This window comes from Mycteria americana, chromosome 16 (genome assembly GCF_035582795.1).
Source record: "Mycteria americana isolate JAX WOST 10 ecotype Jacksonville Zoo and Gardens chromosome 16, USCA_MyAme_1.0, whole genome shotgun sequence".
Taxonomy (NCBI): Eukaryota; Metazoa; Chordata; class Aves; order Ciconiiformes; family Ciconiidae; genus Mycteria; species Mycteria americana.
The window spans coordinates 7,599,124-7,622,232 of NC_134380.1; the positions used below are offsets into that span (position 1 = coordinate 7,599,124).

Consider the following 23,109-nt stretch of genomic DNA (forward strand, 5'->3'; position numbering starts at 1 on the left):
AAGCCCATGACCACAGCAGCTCTGACAACGGCAATGAGAGCAAAACCCAACAGACATGAATGTCCATGTTTCAGGATGGTGGCCAATTTGGGGTGGGGACAAGCCTCCTCCAGACCCCACTCTGTGGCATCTTGTATGATCCCCTGGGCCATGAGACACGGGTGCTTACAGGATGGAAAGGGCCATGGGTCTTGTCCCACCTGGCAATTCCTACCCCCTCTCATTTGTCCCAGCGATGGCTAGAAATGCAGGAGGAAAGGAGAAGGCTGGAGAAAAGACAAAGAGGAAAAGATTCATCTAGAGGGAGGAGGAGGAGCATTTTTTCGCCTTAAACTGGCATGACAACATCATAGGTGGACTGGATTAACTGGCATAAAAAGGAACTACCCATAAAGGGGTTTGTGCCTTCTCTTCCTCCTTCGCTCCACTCCGAACACACCCAAACCAAGGAGGGTATTGTAACATGTGTAAAGGACATGACTTCCGCTACTGCTTGAAATAAATTGAAAAACAACCGTAATAAATCTCCAGGATCAGATGGTATTCACCCAAGGGTAAAAGTACTCACATTAAAAATTGCTTAACCATTAACTGTAGTGGATAACCTTTGCTTCAGTCTGCAGCAGGACCAGAGGATGGAAGGTGGCAAACACGGGGCTAATTTTAGAAAAGGGTTCCTGGGGGCTGGGTATGAAAACTCAGCAAGTCTGGTAGAAACTGTAATAGAGGATAAAACTCACAGCTGAACATGCTGTAAAGAGGAAGCGTCCGTGGACTTCAACAGAGGGAAGCAATGCTTCGTAACACAACTTTCTTTGAAGCAATCACGAGGACAGAGATGGTCCAGCTGATAGAGTTGACTTGGATCAAGGCCTTAGAGCAACTTCCTCACCCAAGGCTTTTAAAGACATTTAGCTGTCCTGCAGGGAGAGGTAAGGCAGCCTCTTGAGACGACAACTGGTTGAAACATCGGAAAGAAAGGGTGAGACCGAAAGGTCAGTTTTCACAATGAAGGGAAGTCATCAGCAGCGTCCCAGGGGACCTGTGCGAGGGCCTGGGCTGCTTGATGTAGGAGGTCTGGAAGAGGGATAGGAGAGGTGGGTTACGAAGGTTGTTGTTGAGATCAAGTTATTTAGGGCTGCAAAAATGCAAGCTGACTGTGAGGAGCTGTAGAAGGGCATCGTAATACCGAGTGACAAGATAATAAAATAGCAGATGAAATGCAATATTGATTAATACACGTGGGGGAAAAGTGAGTCCTAGCTGTGCATTCCTACGATAACTTCCAACAAGCTGTTCCCATTCGAGACCTGGGTGATCCGCACATGGATCTGACCAGGGCGGCTGGTCCAGCCTGCCTCTGGTGTGCAGGCAGCCCCCTGAGCAGATCCTGCACATTGCACCTCTCAAAACAGCACCAGCAGCTTGACGACTTGCAACACTCCCATTAAGAAGCACAAAAGCCTACAGACATCTTAAAAACCCAGCAGCACTTGCACATCATGCTCAGACTGGGTTGGTTACTGCCTTGCTAAGAAAACGCTACTTGCTAGTAGAGACTCGCTCCTAAGATCACCGGATAAATCTCAGCCACGTTCCAGCCCCATAAAGTCAAATCTTGCTAAAATAGGAACATTACCTCCATCTGCCCCCACAAGCACACCGTGCTGCAGTAGGGACAACGGTCACAGTCACAAACCTTCCAGCTCTGGAGCCCCGAGTCTCTTTAGAAGGTGTTCCGCAATTGCTGCATCTATGGTGCTTGGGGAAGACGCTGGAAATCACAAAGCTCCATCTGGAAACGCCTCCGAGGTTGGCCTTGGCCAAGTCGCTCCATCCCTGGACAGAAAGCAAGGTGCAACCAGGATATTACAGAGACAGCTGTGGGGCAGAGGAAGTCTCACTGTCCTCAACAGGACTTACCGTATAAACGGGCAGCGCCAGGTTCTCCATCCAGCAGTGTCCAACATATAATTTAATTACACGCGCCAAAACCAAGCACCGGCACCCAGCTAGTCACACGCTCTTATTGCACCCACCATGGCCCCAGCAGGGAGGACCCAACGTCTTCCTCGCACGGTCACGTCTTCCTATTTTTGCAATATTTGGGGTGCAAAGAAAAAAAAAAAACCCTCATCCCTCAGCACTGAAATGATGGCAGATCGCTGGAAACTGGGGCAGGAGCGGCCAGCTACTCCCAGCGCCTGACACGAGGTGGCGTGTGGCATCGCGCTTTGGCGACCTCGCACTTGCATTGCGTCTGCCTGGCGCGTTTGCTTCTCGAAGTGAAGCGCTCTCCGGTTGCGGTTCGATGTGCCTTGCCCTAGTTAATTAACTCCTTCACAGACACTCGGCTGTATAATTTAGATTTTCTAAGGGGAAAGCAGCCCCCCTGGGCCGGATGGCTGGTTCTCGTTTGACTGATTTCATCCTTGCCTGGTTAGTAATATAGCAGGAGAGATTTTAGGTTTATTGGGGAAAAAAAAAAAAGATATAGTAGGGAGTGTGATAAGGCAATCAAATCCATTTCCAGAGCTGCAGGAAAAAGACACAATGTATAATTTATTTGAGGCTTTTTCTCTCCCTGTTTGCAGATTGCACAGTTTCTAAATATATTGGTCCAGTTATTCAAAATTATTCATGAATCTCTTCAGTGAATAATACTTGACCTGCAGATCATCCGAAAAGTGAATATTGCAATCAAATTCTCCATTTCTGCTGTAATTTATTGTAGCTACCAGATGTATACTGCTCAGGTAATTAACTCAGGATGAAACTCAAATTGTATATTTGATTATAATATTTGCAATTCACAATTTTTACTGTGCTAGCCAGCTCCAAAAGTCATCTAATCAAGAGATGGGCAAAAGTATCTTATCTCTGACAGAGTGAAATTGCTACTTTTATCAGTTGGTTTGGCGTTTCGGTGAAGGAGCAGCCGTTCACAAGCACGTGCGACCAGAGCCGCAGGGCTGGAGGGGCTGTATATAGACCCTGCAGGCTTGCACGGAGTCAGCAGTGAACAAACATAGATTAAAAGGAAAAAGTTAATGGCTTTCTCAGATCTACTCATCTAACAGGTGTGATGAGCAGGACTTACACCAAAAATCTCCTTATCTATTGGGTCTCTGATGATGCTCTTCCCCTGAAAATACTGGGAGCAGGGTGCGGTGGGCATTTTTCTTCTCGACTGTCCAGCCCCACGTCTGTGCTGGGGGTTATTTACCATGTTTGTATTATGGGGCTGCCTGGAAGGGGGCCGCGCTCTGCAAACAGGGATGGAGAGACGCTCCTCACCTGCGGAGAGCTTACAGTCCAAACAGACGGGTGACGGGATGGAGCGAGTGGTCCCTCGTGCCACGGCCCAGTGGAGCATCCTTGGTCCCGCTCGTAGAGGCTGGAAGGGCTCAGCCACCTTTCTGCAATTGTTACTTGTCGGGCTTTCCGTTACAGAAATACCTAAGCGCGCTGGCAATCCAAAGCATTTAGAGATCATGAGTCACATATCTCAGTGTCACAAACTTGGCTTTAAAATCTTGTGATTTCTTTTAAATGGATAAATCATTGGGTGTTTCAGTTGTTCTTTTAATTTACCTTCAGATGGCAGAGCCTTTCAGCGATCACAGGTTTAAGCCTTCCTTTGCCCCCACCAGCATTAAACGTATACTCTTTTTCTCACTTTTATTTGTGAATGGAAGTTTAAGGTCTCACTTAGTCACAGAATCTCCATAGCAGGAGCTTTCGGAGATCTATCAACCACGGCAAGACTCCCAGGAGGGTCAGGAGGAGCAGTGTTGCCACCTAGGGACTTTCTGTGAGCTCTGAAAAAGTTTTCTCCGAGATGGGATGCTCTGATGCATTTCACTCTGGTGGTGGCTGTTTGCCTGCTCGCTCTAGGTGTGCTGGGAGGGAAGTGGGTTTTGGAGATGGCCTTTTTGGCTTGGCTTTTGTTTTCCTGCAAAATTATTAGCCCTTGTGGCTCAGCAACGTGTGCCAGCCAGAAGTCCTGCCCTCAGCCACCAGCTGCCCCATAAACACTGTCACCCAGCCCCTCTGTCGCGGGCTCTGGGGATATATTCATCCCGAGATGCACCTCTACACCTGTTACTTATCGATTCAATTTTTCATGTTTAGCTATAGAAGTTTTTCAGCAGACTAAAATTGAAGGAGGATTTGCTGCTCCTACCCTGGCAGGAAGATTTACACATGAGCAAATGATTTGTAACAAATACAGTGTAAGATAGATGGAGCTGCTTCTCTTGTTCACAAATTATTCACAGACTACGGGCTTGAAGAGGAAGAAATTTTTTCCTTGCTTTGTAAAATACACACAGATGCATTTTTTTATTATTATTTATGACTACTTTCACTGTAAAAACCACTCCTGAGAGCATCTTTTGCAGAATTATTGCAGCTCACAGGTTGTTTAGTTGGTAATCTGGAGAGAGGAGAGGTTTGGGGGTTTTTTTTCCTTTCTCCTTTTTTTAGTAATTGCCTTGACCAGTGAGACTTTTGTCACGGGTTTGAGCCTCTGGGCATTACAAGGTCATAAAATTTAAGTCCCTGGCCTCTACTTTTCTCACCAGTCTGCTCAAGGGAGCGTATCGCAGAAACAGCTCCTGGATCTTGCTGGGCGAGCACAGCTCCTTAAATCAAGCTCCAGGGCAAACGCTCGCAACCGACCGTTTGAGATTGCATTCTGCCAGCATTCCTGAGCGTGATGGAAAAAGTGCTGCTTCTAGAAACGTTTCTGGCAAGAAAGGGAGGTTTCTAGAGCCTCAGGTGCCACCACAGGAGGAAGCGGTGGGAGATGGACACGTAAATAGAAACAGGGACCCCTGACACCCTGAAGGGCTCAGAAAGATATTTCTAGGTAGGACCTTTGGAGTTTTGCTTATAGTCCATATTTCCCATATAAGGGACTAGTTTTCTTTTTCTGGATAAAGCTTTCTTTTCCCTACTTCCATAGCTAGAATTAAAATGCATCTCCATGTACTTGGCAACACTGTGCGTGGGGGCAGATCCTCCATCCAGCCGTGCTACATTCGTATGTAATTTGGTGTTTTCCTTCTTGGCCAGCCAGGTAAATGAAGCAGCTCCAAGCCTCGTGCTTGTGGTAGCTGCATCCTGGAGGAGTCACACAGCCCTATGAAACAGGCATTGCTTCGCTACAGTCTGCCTTATAAAATCTAACAGTTCATGGAAAAAAAAAAAGATAAATATTATATTTTTGCCCTGAAGATCCAGACGCTGCTAGGTGCTAACTAGGTCACTACTCAAATCCCTGTCGTCATGGCTCGTGTGTTCCAGATGTGAGCATGTGTGTCTACGTTACATATCGATTTGTGCAAATCATGTAACATATGTAAAACTCATTGGCCTGTGAGCTGAGCAAATACACAATTGGTCTGCAAATCCATTATTGGTAGGAGCAGATGGGTTGCTTGCTTAAATAAATGCATTTGCAAACTTCTCTCGGTCTGCTTTCAAAACCACCAGTTTGTTTATGTAACATAGTGTGGCCAGGCTCCTACACTCTCAGCTCACCAAACCTTCCCTGGCCTGGAGTTCAGGTGCTTTCATTTTTGCATAAAGAAAATCTGAACATGAATACGTTTTCGCAAACACACCTAAAAAAACCAACCTCTTTTGGTTTGTAACGTACGAGTAAAGCATTGGTTACGTTCATGCCCTGTTAATCAGAAGCATCCATAATACATCAGTCTGAGGCAGAGCAAAATAGACACAGAATAAAAACATCTACAAGGACCTGGTCCTGCAAATGCTGAGTAACTTTCTGCTCTGGAGCAGCAGTGCCTTGAACAAACGAATTTTATTCATTCTTTCTGGAGCTGTACTTAGGGGATGGCTGGAGTTAGCAAGAGCAAGGGAGGGAAATAAAAAGCCACGTTTTCCCTTATTCTGCTGTTGCATCCTCAGCTGACAAAAAAAGTTAATGGGCTGGGGAAAAGCACATTTGTTTGCTTTGTGGCTGCTTGGGTGGGTGTTGCACATTTGCCTGGGGGAGCCCATTTCCACCCGGCACAGTCCTCGGTCCTGGCTCCACGCGGCCAGCTCTCGCACAGCCATACAGCCTGCAACCTGCCACCGCTCCCCAGACGCCCTGGAGACCTCCTGCTGGAGCGGAGGAGGAGGAGGAGAGCACGCTCACGGGGCTCATCGCTGCCTGCACAAAATCAAGCTGGTGGTTTCAGCCCCGTTCCCGCAGCACAATTGCTGAGAGCGCAGACACGGCGGGCTCTCAATGGCCACCTTTGTTGGCAGCCACAGGCAGGAGCGCGCAGGCTGCTGACGTGGCACCCGGCTGTGTCACCTTGCCCTGTCCCCTGCTCCGGGCGCACCAGGAGGCTGGACTGGGGGGAGAGCCCTTCGGCCACAAGCAGGGGCTCAGACCACCTCCTTCCTAATCTTTATGTTTGCTTTTATGTCTTAAAATAAAAAAGAAAACCAAACAAAGACGAGAGCCCAGCAGAGGAGGGAGGAGGTGGAGGCATTTCCCCTTCGATAGGTCCTTCCTCTTTCTTCAGTTCCTTATTTCCCCCCTTCCAATTTCTTCCCCTACCTGTTGAAACGTGGTTACCACGACATGACGATGGGAAAGCTGCAATTTTAATGTGTGAAGCTGTTACAATTTTAAATAATTCCTTTAAAAAAAAACCAACCCAGAGGAAGAAAGCGTTCCCTCCTGCTGCTCTGCCACCTGCAGCACCCAGCACCGCCGACCGCCCCGCTCGCCACGCCGGCGCTTCTTGGCAGACACGCTCCCACCCCGGCAAAAGTCAATGTTTACATTTGTCACATATATTTTTAGTGCATCCTAGACCCAGCCATGCTTCAACCCAGCCTCGTGGGCCAATTGCCATGTTGAAAGGCTCCTCCCAGCAAATGTTACTTCATTTCTGGAAGGACTGAGCAAAGAAGAATCCTCAAGTGAATCCTGGCAGGAGCTGCCTGCAGGGTCCCCATTTCACCAGTCCTTCAGGTTCTTCCAGTTCACTACAACAATGCACAGAGCGAAGGCGTTTGCTCTGCAAGTGGTCTCCCAGTACCTGACCTCTATAAAGGCAAACAACTCTTACAGCAGCAAAGTGCCCACCACAGACCCCTCACCCTGGGCTGACTGCAGCACAGAGGGACCAACAGGATAAATCCATTGGGTTTTGGTGGGCTTTTGGAGTCTGCTTCTAAGAGGACTTCAAAGAGTTACAAGTCATAGTGACCAGTTTCCAATTTTCCTTCTTTTTGTCTCGACTGCCTTGTCCCCATACCGCTAGGACGCCGCTGAGTGTGGCACACGGATTAACACCTTCGCTGTGGGCACCGCACAGCCCAGGTCATCTCCAGCACAAAGGATTTGTGCCCCTGCCTACATTAAGCGACAGTCGCTGCCGTTTAGTCCCGCTCAACGTCAGCTCCCTTGACAACATCCCCATAAAGCAGCTGTCCCCAGTTTAAGCACATCCCAATCACGTAGAGGATATTGAATAGATGGAAAGTAAATAATACTTTCTCTTTTCCGGTGATGTGGGAAGGATGGTGCATTTCACAGGACTTATTGGCCAACCTTCGTGGTGCCAAAGTCCACGGCTCCCCTCGTCCTCAGCTCCACAGGGCATGGCTGGCAGCTCCTCCATCTCCCCTCTGACCTGTCCCCACCTCGGGGACGGGGACAGCGACACCACACGGGGCTTTTCTAAGGGTAAAAGTCTGTTGGTGACTGGGAGGTGCTTTATGACAGCAGCGGTATTGTACCCCAGGGTCACCCAGAGCTCTCAAGCAAGAAGGAAACCTCACAGCACCTCTGCAAGGCACAGAAATGGGGTTAGACCTCATGCTGACGGGGAACGGAGGCCCAGAGAAATCAGAACCACTGCTGGAAGCCAGGAGCAGGCGAGCACGGTGAGCAGGTCATGTCCTTTCATTCCCAGCTCTCCACGGCATGATTTATCAAGTGGTTATGGAAAAAACCAACCAAGTAAAGAAAGAAATAACTGGCTAGAGGTTATACAGCCTGGGCTCCCCTTTGTCTTTCAGCCTGCCCAGATAAGTGTCGTTATGGGAAAGGCTGGAGATCGGATACAGCCCTCAAGTTCAGGAGTTCTAACGGGGAGCGAAAGACAAGGCTCTGGATGAAGATAACTGCCGCAGTTATATGACTAATCCCAAAATCTACGGACATTTTCCCCTCTGCCTGTAAGAGTTGTGATCCTAAACATCCTTAAGGAAAACAACCCCATTCTGGCTAGCAGAAGACTAATTGCTTGCAAATAATACAGATATCTTTTTATATATGACAAAAGACCAAAATATCCAAGATGACAGTGTCCCACAGAAGTGACTCAAAGCCGGGCACTCAAGCACAGCCAGCTCTTTCCAAAAAGCAACTGGGAACCGGACAACACCAGACCTGGCCGCAGCACTCCCAGCCAGAATGAGCCTTTTGTTCGAGCAAATGCAAATGTCAGGAGAGGGAACAGGCCGGTTGCCACCCTGCAGCAATGACCCCGATGGCAGGGTCAGACTGGACAGCCTCACATCTCTCTGGAAAATAGGGAAAGTCAAAATCCTAGCTCTAAACATTCTGACTTTCGGAGAGAGTCATCTCAAAGTCAGTCTCACAGATGATCCCCATCTCCGCTTACATATCGCTCGTTTTCGAATTTTGTCAGGCAGACATTTAAGTATGTGGAGTCCATTTGTGCAGGCATCAAAAAGCCAAACTCATTGGAGATCTCAGACCAAAATGTATTTTAAAATGCATTATTAGCCGCATATTACTCAGCACATATGCAGGGAGGAAAAATTTCAACGATTGTTAAAGGCAAAAATCTGTCCTGCATTGTTCAGGTTTCCCTCCCCACAGTTACCTCTGTTGTAGGGGAACGGGGTCATCCTCCTCCCCATCCATCCTCCTTTTCTGAGCCTCGGTGGGCACGGTGGTAGAGCTGAGTGAGCAGGACTGTTTCAATAGCAGCAGCAGAGGCCATGGAAATCAGCCTGGGAAAGGCTTTGGGATGCTGCAGAGAAGGAAAGGGATAAAGTATATGATATTATACAGCAGGGTTGTTTGTAAGATTTAAGAGTCCTGTGTTGCCATTGACAATTAACTATAGATCAGCAGAGGAACATCGTTCTCTACCATAAGTACGTGTATTTTTAGATAAATATGTTCCACAAATGTTTTGTAAAGGAAACTTCTTTGCCTAAAGCATCTATTTCTTCTCAAGCCTCCAGTGGTACAGCATAAACCATGTTACTAATGACAATTGTTCCTCCATTTGTTTCTTGAACACAGATCACAAAATGCACAGTTTATTTGGGAGTGTCTGTATACTCTTCTATTTCTGTCGTTATTTAACCTCATAGAGTAAAACAGGCAACTGTGAGTCCGGACAGGGACACAGCCCTGCCCTGAAGAGATTACAGTCTCCATCAGATAATACACTGCAAATTATATATGGTGAGGCACAGACCTCAGACAAGCAGAATGGGGAGAATGGCTTGGTTTGGGAAAGGAACTAAGAAAAGCAACTCTAAAGGAAGACCTTGAAGGAAAATGGAGTGAAAAATCAGGAGGGGGAAACCTAGGAATTTAAGAGAATAAACAAGGTAAGAGAGAGTTTGTACAGCAGAACATTGAAAAAAGGACTGATTCGTAACGATGAGATCCAGACCCTAAATTGAACTGATCTCCTGGTATCTGACTCTGGGTGGGTAAGCTGCTCCACATACTGAATTCTTAAAACCACAGAGACACCAATAAAAAATGAAAGACAACTCTACTGACCTCTGAAAGTTCATTACCCCCAAACGCGTGCTGTCTACTGAAGTGATCATCAAGTCAGCCTTGCTCACAGGTCTCTGGTGTCACCGCAGCTTCACTTACCTCCCAGCAGCCACTGCCACATGGCATGCTTGGGGACAGCAAGGCAATCTCAGACAAGGTAGGACGGACGGCTTACAGACCGAGCAGCTCCACCACGTGATGCCTACGCTTCCGTCCTATTAATTGGGCTAGTGGAGTGCCTCCCATAGTAGCTCATCAAGGCTACGCCTTCGTTTGTAGATCCAGCTGAGCAGGAACAAGCACAGTAGAGGTGCTGTAGCAAGGACAGTGCAAGATGTAAGTGAGGCAAGGGCAGGGAGAGGGGACACTGTTTATTAGGTCAGTTGGTGTACTTGGAAAATCTAGACATGCTTTCAGGCACATAAGGCTTCCTTAGGTCTGAAATAGAAGCAATAACCTTAGAGCTAAATACAGGTTGAGAATAATTGTTCTGAGTTAAACTTCATTATATTAATGAATTAGGCAATTTGAGAGAAAGGATGATTGGTTCCTGTTGATCAAAGGGAGGATACTAGCCAGAGGACAGCTGATAATGTCATTTATGGCACAAAGAGAGGGTGAGAGAGACAGGAATAATTATTGCCTAGGGATGGCTGGTGGTAGCAAAAATTATAATGTAATATGCAATCAATATCTGTGTGATTTTTACATCCTGGAGTCAGGAATTTTAGTACTTGGATTGTCTTTTGAAGCTGTTTTGGAGACCTTCCTTGAAGGTCAGGAGTGAGAGGTCAGAGATGCAGTGGTTGATCTCTTACCGAGTGTTTCTGTCCTCTATCAGTTTGTACAAGTTCATTTGCATTGGCTGCCTGCGGTTGTTGCCACCAGACTGTCAAATCTGTGAGGCAAACTGCACAGGCGGGAGGGTGCTGGTAGGTCTCAGTCATTCTGTATCACGTAGAAATCTGATTCCATTAAGCAGCTGTGGTTAATTGCCAACACTTACGAGTTCATCACTATCCCTTAGATATTTGATTTCCTGTGAAGTGCCAGTCCCAGGGAACCTGTGATTTCCTAAGGATGTAAATTTTCACCTAAAAATTAAGTTCTTAGTGGACTTGTAAAGAAAAGCTAGAACATTCTGAAATCTATTTAAGTCTATACCCAGAAGATAAATTAATATGGTGCAAGGTTGATTATTATTTACAGTTACCTCATAATTTCTAAAACATTCTTGGAGACTTGAATCACAATTTCTCGAGTGATTTGGTTTGGCAGTACTGAAATGAGTCTTTAAGGACAGCACTAACAGTCTAGAAGGCACAAACGGCGAGCATTGTTACGCGTTACTTAAAAATGAACTATCAATTGTTCTCAAGTAAAATACAATCTATGGCTCAAAGCAGTTAATATGAGATTCACAAATATCTGCAAGGTAGGTAACTGCCCCAGGTGTTAACATTTTCAATGGTATTCAGGAATTTTGCACTCTTCCCACTGAATTGCCAAACGGAGGTGCTGCCACATACCTGACTAACCCTGAGAGACAGACAGACCGAGAACCCGTTGGCTTCAAAAATACGTTGCAGTTATCTACAACATCTGAGACACAGCAGGGAGTTAAAGGCTCAAGTATGGGCTTAAAAACACCGAAACTGCTCTTGACAAGGCTGAAGCAATTTGCTGAAGACCGGGCAGACAGTTCATAGCACAGCCAGTAGCAGAATCCGGCAGCCCTATCTCTGTGCTGGCACATAGGATGCTTAACCTTATGGTCTGAAGAAAATCAAAGGGGAATTTGTTTTAGTTTGTAAAATCTGTATGCAAGTCTAATTTTGACCAGCAGCAACTTCAGTGAGTAGGCTGGTGTAAAATTTTCACATGATTTGTACTGGAGGAATATATACTTCCATATCTAAAGAAACACCCACAGAAATTCTTTTACAGAATCACAATAGACAGTATGTGAGATCTCACTGCTCCGGAGGCCTTCTGCTCCGATGGTGGATGAATCAGACTCTCTATACCATGGACAATGAGAATCAAGTGCTTCACTTTTATATGCATGCCTTATTTCAAAATGCAAAGGTCATCTAATACACGTTAAGTGAACTGTACAATGGAGGAGACTCTCAAAGGCCACAGAGACTAAAGGCAATAAAAGGAGGGAACGGTAGACCAACCTCAGAAGATGCTCCTGTGGCATACAGAAACTGGATGAAGTTCGTTACTGACAGCAAAGAGACAGCAATAGCCAGCTAACGTCTGACACTTGCTAAGAGTGAATTTCAATGGAGACAGAGGAGGAAACCAACACAGAAAAGGGCAGAGTTGCCCAGAGTCAGATCTGGAACGTGGGGTGCCTGAGTTGTCATCTATCGTGCTATGTTCTTCACTAACCTGCCACCTCCCATTTCCATCAATGTGACTAAAAACTCCCAGGCTGTTGCATTACTGGATGAGGCTGCCCAAGCAGCAAATTCACTCAGTTTCATGAGGCTGTGAGCATCTAACATAATCCTTAACTGTATTCTGACATTCAGTAGTTCTTTACACTATGTCTTTAGAGATGAAGTCAAGTCAAGTAAGCCTTAGCCTACAAGGGGCGGAGGGAGAGGGTACCTTTCGGTGGCTAGAGCCTCGCGTGCTGAGGTCTCCCACAGCACAGCAGTTCCTGGCATCGAGCAACTTAAGAGATGAGGTCAGAAGAGAAGTGGAGTCTGGGTGAAGAGAAGAGAAGAGCGGCATGAAAGCCTGGTGCAGCAGAGCAAGCAGCGAGAGGCAGCGAACAAAGGGAGCAATGCACAAGCTGGTCCTTCTGAGGATGCTGTGGGAGAGGCAGCAAAGACAAAGGAAGGGGTTATGGGCGTAGCAGGGAATTAATATCTTCTGCCAAAGAAAAATGGTGGGTTTCCAGGTCTGTCTTTAATTGCATTATCCAGTCCTGTTGATATAACCTTCTCAAAGAAGCTTGCAGGGGCACTAAACAATAATTAAGGCGCTACATTCCCAGAGTCCTCTTTTGTTTTATGCTATGGGTAATCTTGAAGCTAAGGGGAAAAGGGAATGCAGCGCAACGAGCTCCATGAGGGCACGGAGCTGACAGACTGTTTAACTGTAATGGTGTCTCAGCTCTCAGAGGAGGAGAGGATCTCTGATTTCAGGCCTCTGAAGTGCTAAATTACCAAATGAAAACTGCAGCAAGTTCCACCAAAACTGCAGCCATCGATACTATGGATTGTTTTTAACAAACAAAAGTTGACAGAATAAAGGATGGGGGTTGAGGGATGTCTGCACTGTACGCCAAGGTTTTTCTAAAAATATTTTACACCTGCTATTCGTTCCACACACTGATCATATTTTGTCTATGAGGTAGAGAACTCGTAGTGCCAAAGGGAATGTGGTTTATGTTCCTGAGTCTTAATGCTTTTTCCCTTCTCTAAGGCAAAACTCCTTACTACCATCACTAAAATAAAGCTGAGGACAAAAGTCATACACGCACTGCCACGGTAACCGTTTAACCGTTCCTCTCGCTGATCTTTGGAAACAATCCCTTCAGCAGGATTTTACAGCTCTGGCACTTCGATTTAGCAAACTTTTTATGCAGCTCATGAGAGGAATGCAGCCAACTCTGTACACTCAATTTAAATCAACTTGCTGATGATATAAAAAAGAGTGCTGAACTGCCGGTTTGCTTCATCGGCTCCAAAACTACCAACACAAACTCTGAGGTATTTATTCCTGAAACATTAATAGAACAGTCTGGGGCGTCAGATCAGTAAATGAAGTCTGGTTTGATCCCATGCCGGTCCAAAGAGCTGATTTAACAACTAGTTGTTTGGTTACTTGATATTTCAGAAATGCAACTGGGCTGTTTGCTACTAACAGGCTTTTGCACGTTGCAATACGGCGGGAGCACAGGGTGCAGACAGCTGGGCACGCGGCCGTGCCGTAGCTGGGTCATCATCTGCCACGGCTGTGTGTAGCAAGAGATCATACAAGCAATGTTTAATAGCTTTCTAATTTTGCATGGTGAAGAGGAGGGATGGGTTTCTCACCCAGTCCTTAATTTGTACAAATTATGATAGCTTAGTTGACGTTAAGAGAACTACAAAAACGTGTACTCACCGAGACTCCAGTGCCAGGCCGTCCGCAGCAGGGACCTTTGAGAGCACGATGCAGTAACGAAGCACTACGTATGGTAAACTCCACCTGTGAGCTGGCTCTCCTTTGCAGAAATAATCAGATCAATTTAATTTTGGTGACCGCTACTAGACTTCTGATCAAGAGTAAGCTCTGTGTCTACCCACAAAACAAACGCAGGACAGACTGTAGCTGTCCATTGGATCCTCTCTACCCTGCCATGCCAAGATGCCTCTGAGCTCAGTTTCACAGATCTCAGATTATGATTTTCAAAAGTTGTCGACTTGTGCTGAATTGAGTGAGCCTTACAGATGAAATGCCATTAACTTGTGCTTGGCTGGGGACTTTGAGCGAAGAGACAGGATGCACTAAGCAGCATTGAGGGGGACGCATACTTACAGTTTTACCCTTTTCTTCGCTCTAAATTAAAGACATCTTCCGAGGTTTAACTTACACCAGCAATTTTAAGGAAGTAAATTGCATGTTCACAAGAGAAAATACAAAAGAACTTGCACAACTGAGCAAACACTTCCTTTTCCCCCTTCGCTCCTTTTTAGGTCCTTTCTCTCAAAGCAAACGCACTTACCTGACAGCAGGGCTCAAGAGCAGAATACTGGGTGTGTGCAAATTAAACCAGAGATTGACTTGGCAGTCATTTAGAACAGAATGTTGCAGTGTAAATGTTTGATTTAACAAATTCAGCACCAAACTTTAGCAAAAGATAAATAAATGGGTGAAGTAGACTGAACAGAAAGCACACATCGTTAACTTCTATGAGGAGTAAGAGAAAACATTAAGAATCTTCACATTTACATTCTTTGAGAACACTGGAAGCTCTCTCTACAGATTCTCGCCTTGCAAAGCACCATAAACCACCTACGGAGGACAAAATCCTGCTTATTAAAATCTTTATATTAAAAGGCGCTGCAAAAAACAACCTTGTTTCCAGAGATTCTTCCTTGCTGCAAACCACTGCCCTTCGCACGCTGAGCTGGTTACAGTGGAAGTGAACAAATCAGCATGAGAAGAGGATAAGCTCGATGACCTTTAAGACAAATGATCTCAGTTTAAACCACAGGAATAGAAATACCTCAGAACACGTAGAATAGTCTCCACTGTTAAAGTTGCTCAACCTTCTAGGCAGCTTAGGTATTATTATTGTACTGTAAATACTAAAATTGTAGTAAGTCTTAAAGTCTAGGCATACAAATAGAAATAATACACAGAGCTAACATTCTCAATTTTTCAGTAATTGATCCAATATTTCTTTTTCTAATCTAATTCCTTTTTAAAGCAAAATCATCCACTTAAAATTGGATACCAAATGATGCACTTTTAAGTACAGTTCTGTCCGCTGATGTGCCGTTAGTGGAAAGATAAACCAGATGGCAAACTCAATAAAAAGGAGCCAGTTAAATACAGACAGATGAATGCCTAAAAAAACATTCGCTCCGTTATTGCTTTTGAATTGGTTGTCATGGCATTAGAAATGGAGACCATTGTCAGCCTCCCATCTCCACCCCGTCCATTTCCTCACAGCCTCTGTCCAAAGCAAAGATCTCACCCTGGTGTTGAAAAACACCCTCTTCCTTACAGCACTGGGCTACTTCCACCAAAACTCTGCTCGCACCAAACTGGGGCTGTGCGCATGCGTGAAACTTACACCTTTTGTCAACTCAAGTGCATCAGGTAGGCAAAGACTGATCTGCAGTCTCAAAATCCAGTTTCAGAATGCTGAAGTTCAGATAATTTTAATCCTGTACTCCTTCTGTATCTTAGCATTCATCAACATGAGCCAAAGGACTATCCACTTAACGTGTGTCTTCTCTTTGTACAACTGGAACAGCCATGGAAAATAAGTTGATGTTTGTTAGATTTACGGATTAAAGAAGTAAGTTTCTTTTTCCCTTGACAATGCTCATTAGCAAGGAACACTATTTGCCAAACAGAGAGAAAGGAGTAAGGGATGCAACTTCAAAATAGCCCTGGAAAAGCTGAGTTGTTCCTTCAGCCTCTGAATTCTTTCTCCTCCCACTCACATTCACATTTTGAGAATCTATTAAGTTGAAACTGGTAAAATCCACTAAAATAAAAACCTTAAAATGTCACATTGTAGTTGCATTACATTTCTTTTTAATAGAGCATATAAAATGAAAGTTTACAATGAGTTTAGTAAACTGTAAATTAGCACTTTTATTCAGCCTGGTTTCTGAGCTATTAATGCCAATACAGAAACAGAATGCTGATGCATTGGTCTCGGACCTCTCGAGAGAATCGCTCAAATCCTTTCTGATGACATAGAAAGTGAATTTCACCGAATCACCTGAGTCTCTTCTAGATACATTACATCGCACAATAACTCAGCGTTCACAGAGCTTATGGTCTTAACTCTCAAAGAAAAAAAAAAATTATCTTCTGACTTCAGTGAGCTGCAGTTAGGGAAAACAAGTGAAAGTTTGCTCAAATAATTGTAGGCAAGTCCTTAATCAGGCGATGTGCTTTGTCAGTAGTATTTTAGGTAAAGCAACCCATTATTGTGGTGCATCAATACAGCAATCCTTTCCATCGCTCCTTTGTGAGGCACTGAGTCAGACTTTTTTGCATCATTAGCACTGACAACACAATAAACGCAGCGCTCTGATCTTCAGCAGAACAGTAAAAACACAGACCACAACAGTCAATTAATTTTAAAGAATTTTAATACAAACTTAATATAAACTATTTCAGTCCCTCTTAACATGTAAGACACTGACTCAAAATACTTTTATACCTTTTTTCAAGTATTGCACAATGTAGGTACAAAATTAATATTTACGATTACATTTTCTTCCATAATATATAGCAAAAATCTTTAAACTTTTAACAGAAAATACAATTTGTGTTTCTTTTGAAAAAAGCAAATATTTCGTACATTTTAATTCCACCACTAAGGAATATTCTGTACACAACTTTTTATTTTTTTTAGAATTGATGTCTTTAAGATGGATATCTTACAATTTCAGTAAAAAAAATACAACATGAAGCTGCTGCAGCTGTCACAGATCACTGTAGTAAAAAGATATAAATGCAATACCATGTTGTAGAAACAATATATATACTCTGATATTTTACAAACTTTGTACTAAATTAAATTATACAATTAGAAAAAGACCAATAAACCCACCTATTAGTGCCAATTTTTTAATATATATATACATATATGTTTGTGTACATATATATATACACACATGAAAAAAATTAGCCATGTCCTTGCTATATCTTAAATACTGTAAGAGGCCATATTTTGAGAGTATATTTTTGTAATGTACAGTCAGTATAAAATAATTTTGTGCTTGGTTGGCAAATGAAAAATGATGCATGTTGTATTTATCTAACCAAGCTTGAATGTATTCATACTACAAGCCTTAAAAAAAAATCTCAAGAGGTGGAAAAAAAGATACACCCTTGGGTACGTGCATTTTAACTTGTACAATAGTATTTACTTGTATTTCACTTTCGTTTTATTTTTAGTTAGCCATAACTGGCTGGAATTGCTGGTTAGAATACTGCATGTTGTTTAAACTAAAATTCAAGCCATCCACAAAAGACTTCTCATTTAGACCTCCATAGGCTGCAAACATATCAAAGGCATTACTGTACTGGAGAGGACTGAGGTTAAGGGGGCTGTCACCAGGAAAGATGCTACTGGTACTACCTTGACCCTGCATGTTGGGGAAAATGAACTCCTTTGCGTTAGGAGAAAGGGCAGAAGTCTTCTGCTGTTGTTGTTGCTGCTGCTGCTGACTGCCTAAGCCAAGCCCGTAGAGAGAGTGCATGGAGGAGGAAAGGGCTTTCTGCTTCAACAGGTCATTGACATTCAAGCCAAGGTTGGTGGGAGAGGTGCGGGCGACCTTGTTGCTACGGCCGCTATTCTTCATTTTGGTCGAGCCAAACTTGGTGGCAGCAAATGTGGCAGTGGTGAAGGTTAAAGGCTGAGTGGAGCGGGGCATGAAAGTTGGGCTCACAGCAGCAGAGTGACCAAAGGGAGGAGAAGGAGAACTAGACACTGAAGATGCTGGGTCACTAATTGGCATGAACACCTGGGCCTCTGGGTTAAAGCTGTTCTTGATTTCCTTATCCAACTCACATCCATTTTCATTATCATCCACATAAAGCACTTTCACTGGTCCCTTTTCACCGATTTGGTATGAAACCTCAAATGGGTCAATCCAAACACTAAGATCCTGAGGCAAGTTGCCACGAACATCATCAATGTCCAAACCACTCTCTTTGGATGCTTGTTCTATGACCGGGTCCACTTTCTCCCCTATATGTATACATCTAAACCCTGATCCTTTGTATGGCTTTTCTGGATACCAGTGCCCTTCATACTTCTTCTTGAGAAGCCTTTCAAGCTCTTCACCAAAAATGTTGACACGTCGTCTGGGAAGCTTATTGTACAAATATGAAATAATAAAATTGAGTGCTACTTGGATTTCAAGCTGCATAGCTGCTATGCCACAAAGTTATAAGTCTGTTTCAAAACCCGAAGAAGAAAGTGTTCAAGATGCCACAGGGAAACAAAATTTCATTCAAAGTGCTGATTCTAGTTGATTATTATCCTTCACCTTGAGTGCTCTTGCTCCTTTAAGAAAAAACAAAAGCAAACACATCCAAATAAGGAAAACATAAGATCAAGCTCCAAGGCCTATTCTTTTAGCTTCACTTTCTGCATAAAATAGGTTACTTTAAGTAAAAAAATGTGCATCAAACCATTTATGTTCATGCCAGCGGAAGGTGAGGATGTCAACTACATTCAATACGACTTACAAACAATACTGCAGAAGATGCACTAGGCATGTGTTTACATATACAGCATGGGGCATTTCAAAATCACATGAGCTTGCCGTTTAGTTATTCACAAAGCAGCAAAGATAATTTTTAAGACATCACCGAACTGCCAGGCCTGTCAAGGGTTCAATTACCAACCCGTATTTGGATGATTTATAGTACTCAGCTGCAAAATTTAGCACCAGACTATTAGTTTAGCTTGAGAGGTCTTAGTCCAAGGGTCGTTTATCATTTTAAAGTTTGCAAACATATTGGTTGCACTGTAAGCTACAGAATTAGAAAAATGTTAACAGTTGCTTTAGACGATTTCACACAAATAACTAAAATTATGCAAAATTTATTTTAAGTCCAAGCAGATCATCTGCATAAACTGTGCGCTGGCGAAATTATGCTAACTGAAGAGAAAATGTCTGCTGTACATACACAACAATTCTTCCTTGGAATAGCTAAAATGATAATGCAGTCAATGCATACAAAATAGATGCATGTATCTTCTGTCATAAGGGTGGCAATGACCATGAAATTATTACAATAAATTAATTCACAATTTTTCCCTTTCTACAAATTATTCTATATTATCAGATGTTATATACTAATATATACTAAATTAATGTATCGCGTTGTCTACAGTCCAGATTTCAAAAAGTTACTAGAGCCAACAGGGCTTTTGATAGCCTCAAGAACGATTGCTCTTCTCCTTCTCCATGACTCCGTTTCATACTTAATATAAAATATGGTTGCCACTCCTTCACAAAGGACAAAAGAGAAATTAGCTATCTAAAGTTAAAGAAGGGACAAGAATCAAGTATTAGCACATGTACGGCTAACGAAAATTCTGCACTACCTTAGCATAAAGGTACTCATCCACAGGAGACACCTTTGTTCAAAAAGTTCAAATGAAACAAAATATGTATTTCTTGGCTCAAGTTAAATGCCCAACAAGAATTTCAATTAACAGCGTGCTTTTCTGCACTGCATCACTAGAACAAAATTTAGTGTAGCTGTCACTAAAGATTAGAGAAATCAAAGTCAATATCAAAATCCTTTGACAATATGAATACAATGCTTTTTTATTTCTTGCTCCAAATAATCTCCTTTTAAAGTCTGGAACCCTATTTCTAAGCCACTCGTGTTCTCCCCAACATGGTATGGGAATAGTTTGAAAGCTGGTACGATAAGGCGACCTTTAAACGTTTGCTGGATCAGCACTGGGTGGGGATAAGGAAAAGATCAAGGGCAAACAGAAGATATTTACAAAAGGGACACAATCAGTACAGAAAAGCTGATTGGGTGGTTAAAAGGGGCATTTAAAAATGATTTATTAATCCATCTGTTTTGTTTCCCTTCCTCCATGTCCTTTAGGAATGAAATGATCCTTTCAAGGCGCACCGGGCAGACGCTATAAATTTTTCCAAGCCCCAAAACTGATCCATGGTACAAGCAGCTGATCAAACGAATCAGCTTGATCATTTCAAACATACTATTTTTTCTTTAATTTAGAGAGGACAATATTTCTCAGGGATCCAAGCCCATTAATTACCCCAGTAGCAGAGCCCTGGCACTGGGGTTAAAGGCAGAAGCCTGAAGCGGTGTGGGGAGTTACATAACCAGGCAGTCGGGTCTCATTAGATTTCTGCTCACAGCCTGGGAGCTCCGGCAACAGCAGGAGGAGGAGGAAGAGCATTTTCTGAGCCCGTAAGAAAGAGAATGAAGAGGAGGAAGGGAGATGACTGGAAGAAGCGGGGGGGGGGCCACGACAGGACTGCAAGGCCCCTCTCCTCAGCACACAGGCCAGCACCCCGGGCCCGCGACACCCCTCTCGGCCCCCCCGCTGGGGCAGGGTCCTAGAGGACGGCTGCCAGCGCTGCCCGGAGAGGCCCGGCGCAAGCAGCAGCTATTAGTCAGCCGGCAACGCTCACTCCTCCCAGCCTGAGCGCGTCCAGGGACCGCCTTGGGAGGGACCCTCTCGCACCCCGGCTCCCCGGGCCGAGCCCTCTCCCTCAGCCCCCTCGCTGAGGGGCTGCCGGCGGCCCCCACGCCCTCCTTCCCATCGGCTCCTGTGCCGCTGCGCCCCTCACGGCACCCCGGCCCTTCCCCTCCCCGCGGGGCCGCGCCCGCCTCAGTCCCCCGTCACCGCGGGGTCGTGACCGCCTCGGCACCCCGGGCCTCCCGCCTCACGGCCGGGCCGTGCCCACCTCGACACCCCCGCCTCAGGGGCCGGGGCCGCCTCAGCCGCCAGGGCCGGGCGAGTGCTGCCTCAGCGGCCGGGGCCGGGCGGTGGCCGCCTCAGGCCCCCCGTCACGGCGGCCGGGGCCGCGCCCGCCTCAGTCCCCCGCCTCAGGGGCCGGGCGGTGGCTGCCTCAGCCCCTCGCTCGCCTCACGGCCGGGGCCGGACGGTGGCTGCCTCGGCCCCCCGCCTCGGCAGTCTGCCTTCGGCCTGGGGCCCCCCCCCCTCAGCGCACACCCCCGCGCCGGCCCGGGCTGTCCCCCGCCCTCGACGAGCGGTACTCACCCGGGTGGGTGTGCGGGGGGTAGTGCAAACAATCCCGGCGGGGGTGTGAGTGCGGGGGGGGGGGGGCGGCTCAGCACCCGACCCCCATCTCCGAGAGCCGGCTCCCTCGGCGAGGATGGGAGGGGAAAGGAAAGAGAAAAAAAAAAAAAGGGAGGGGGGAGGGTTGGAAAAAAAAAGGGGGGGGAGGGAAAGGGGGGGAGGGCTGCGCTGCTCACACCCCCACGACGGGCGCGCTCGGCCGCCGCAGCTGGGCTGCTTCTGCTACTGCCCCGCCGCCCGACGCGCCCCTATATATCGCCTCCCTTGCCCCGCCCCCCGTCGCGTCCCGCCCCCGCGCCCCGCCCGGCCACGCCTACCAACCCCGCCCTCCAGTGGCCGGTGGCCGGCCTGGCCCCGCCCTGGCCCCGCCCCCCACACAGGGGCCCCCGCTGCCTTCCCCTTCCCCCACCCCGGCGTGGAGGGGCCGCTCTCTACGTCAGCTCCCTCCTCACCTCACAACACCGTTGCGTCACTGCCTACGTCAAACCCTGCCCTCGCGCCCCTCATCTCCGCAGGGAAGGGGGGGAGGGGGCCCGCGCTGAACTACATCTCCCATGACCGCCGCTGCGGCGCGGCATGGGGGGCGGGCGGCGACGGCCCGCGGGGACCTGGCATGGGCCATCGCGGCCCCGCGGGGGCCGGCAGCCCGCCTGAGCCGCGGGGGGGGGGGGGACGACGACGGGGGCACCCGCAGCCCGTCACGCTCAGGGGCGAGGGGCCAGGCTGCGTCCCCCAGCCACCGGCGGGGCTGACGGGGGCGGCCTCCCCTCCGCCAGGGGCCAGCGAGGCCCCGCGGCAGCAGCGGCAGCCGCGCCCGCCCTCACGGGAGGGGGCGCGCAGCTGCACCCCCGCCGCGCCCGGCGGGCCCCTCGCAGCCCCCCCCCCCCCCGTCGCCGCGGCTAAAAATACTCCCCACAGGTAGCAACGCTGGCCGATTGGCTGCCTGCCCGCCCCGGTAGCCGCCTGATTGGTCATTCGGTATCGAGGAGGAAGACGTCAAACCCCAGTTTTGGGGGGAAAAAAGTTACCGGGGGGAATGGAGCGGGGCGGGGAGGGCGCAGCCGCCGCCTCAGCGCCCGCGGGTCTCGCTGTGGGGAGGCGCGGGGCGGCGTGAGGGCCGTCAGGCAGCCGCCGGCCTGGCCGAGCCGGGGGACGGCGCCGGGCGCCAGGGCCCTCGCCCGGCGCCGGTGCCATCGAGCCTGATTTGGGCCTGTCGGGAACAGCCCTGCGGCCCGGCCTTATTTTAACGCGGGGCACGGCTAAATCTGGAGGCAGCGGCGGGGGGAAGCGGGGCAGCCTGCGAGCCAGCGGGCGAGCGCCGGGGCCGCCGCCTCCTCCCGCACCGAGAGACGCTTGGGATGAGAACCAGGCCCGGTGGCGGGAGAGCCGGGCCCGCTGCTCGTTAGAACATCACTGGTTTTGCTCTTTAAATATCACTTGCGGGTATTACTAGGTTTGGGGTTGGTATGCTTACCTTCAAACTGGAGAGCAGGACCGGGTTTTGGAGGACAAACGGTGGAGGTGGTTTTTTTTTTCCTCCTCCCCTTGCTCTGTGTTTGTACAATAATAAAGCATTTTGGCATAAACGCCGCGTGGGCCCCAGGAGAGATTTGGAAATGCCAGTCAGAAGAAATGCCAGGAGTTTAACCCTTCAGAGCTTAGAATATGTACGAGACTGTGGGAGGCAGGAGCCTGAAACCCGAAATGTTAAAGGAAGGTAGCAAGGGTAGTATTTGGGATTTTCCATAGCTGAAAATTTCTGCTAGAAGGCCTAATT

General features: G+C 47.0%; 2 protein-coding genes across 2 annotated transcripts in view; one reads left to right on the forward strand and one right to left on the reverse strand.

Moving 5' to 3' along the window:
- Positions 1–23,109, forward strand: part of LOC142417888 (nucleoside diphosphate kinase-like) — a 180,616-nt gene that overhangs the window by 14,960 nt on the left and 142,547 nt on the right. The window lies entirely within an intron of this gene.
- On the reverse strand, positions 16,137–21,546 carry TOB1 (transducer of ERBB2, 1). Its single transcript, XM_075518781.1, has 2 exons — positions 21,294–21,546; positions 16,137–18,575 (listed from the first exon to the last, which is right to left on the reverse strand). Exon 2 carries the CDS (start codon positions 18,436–18,438, stop codon positions 17,458–17,460), a length of 981 nt encoding a protein of 326 aa, XP_075374896.1. The 5' UTR covers positions 18,439–18,575; positions 21,294–21,546; the 3' UTR covers positions 16,137–17,457.

Excerpts from the sequence above, each read along its gene's own strand:
- TOB1 (XM_075518781.1), bottom strand. The coding sequence starts at position 18,438 with ATGCAGCTTGAAATCCAAGTAGCACTCAATTTTATTATTTCATATTTG.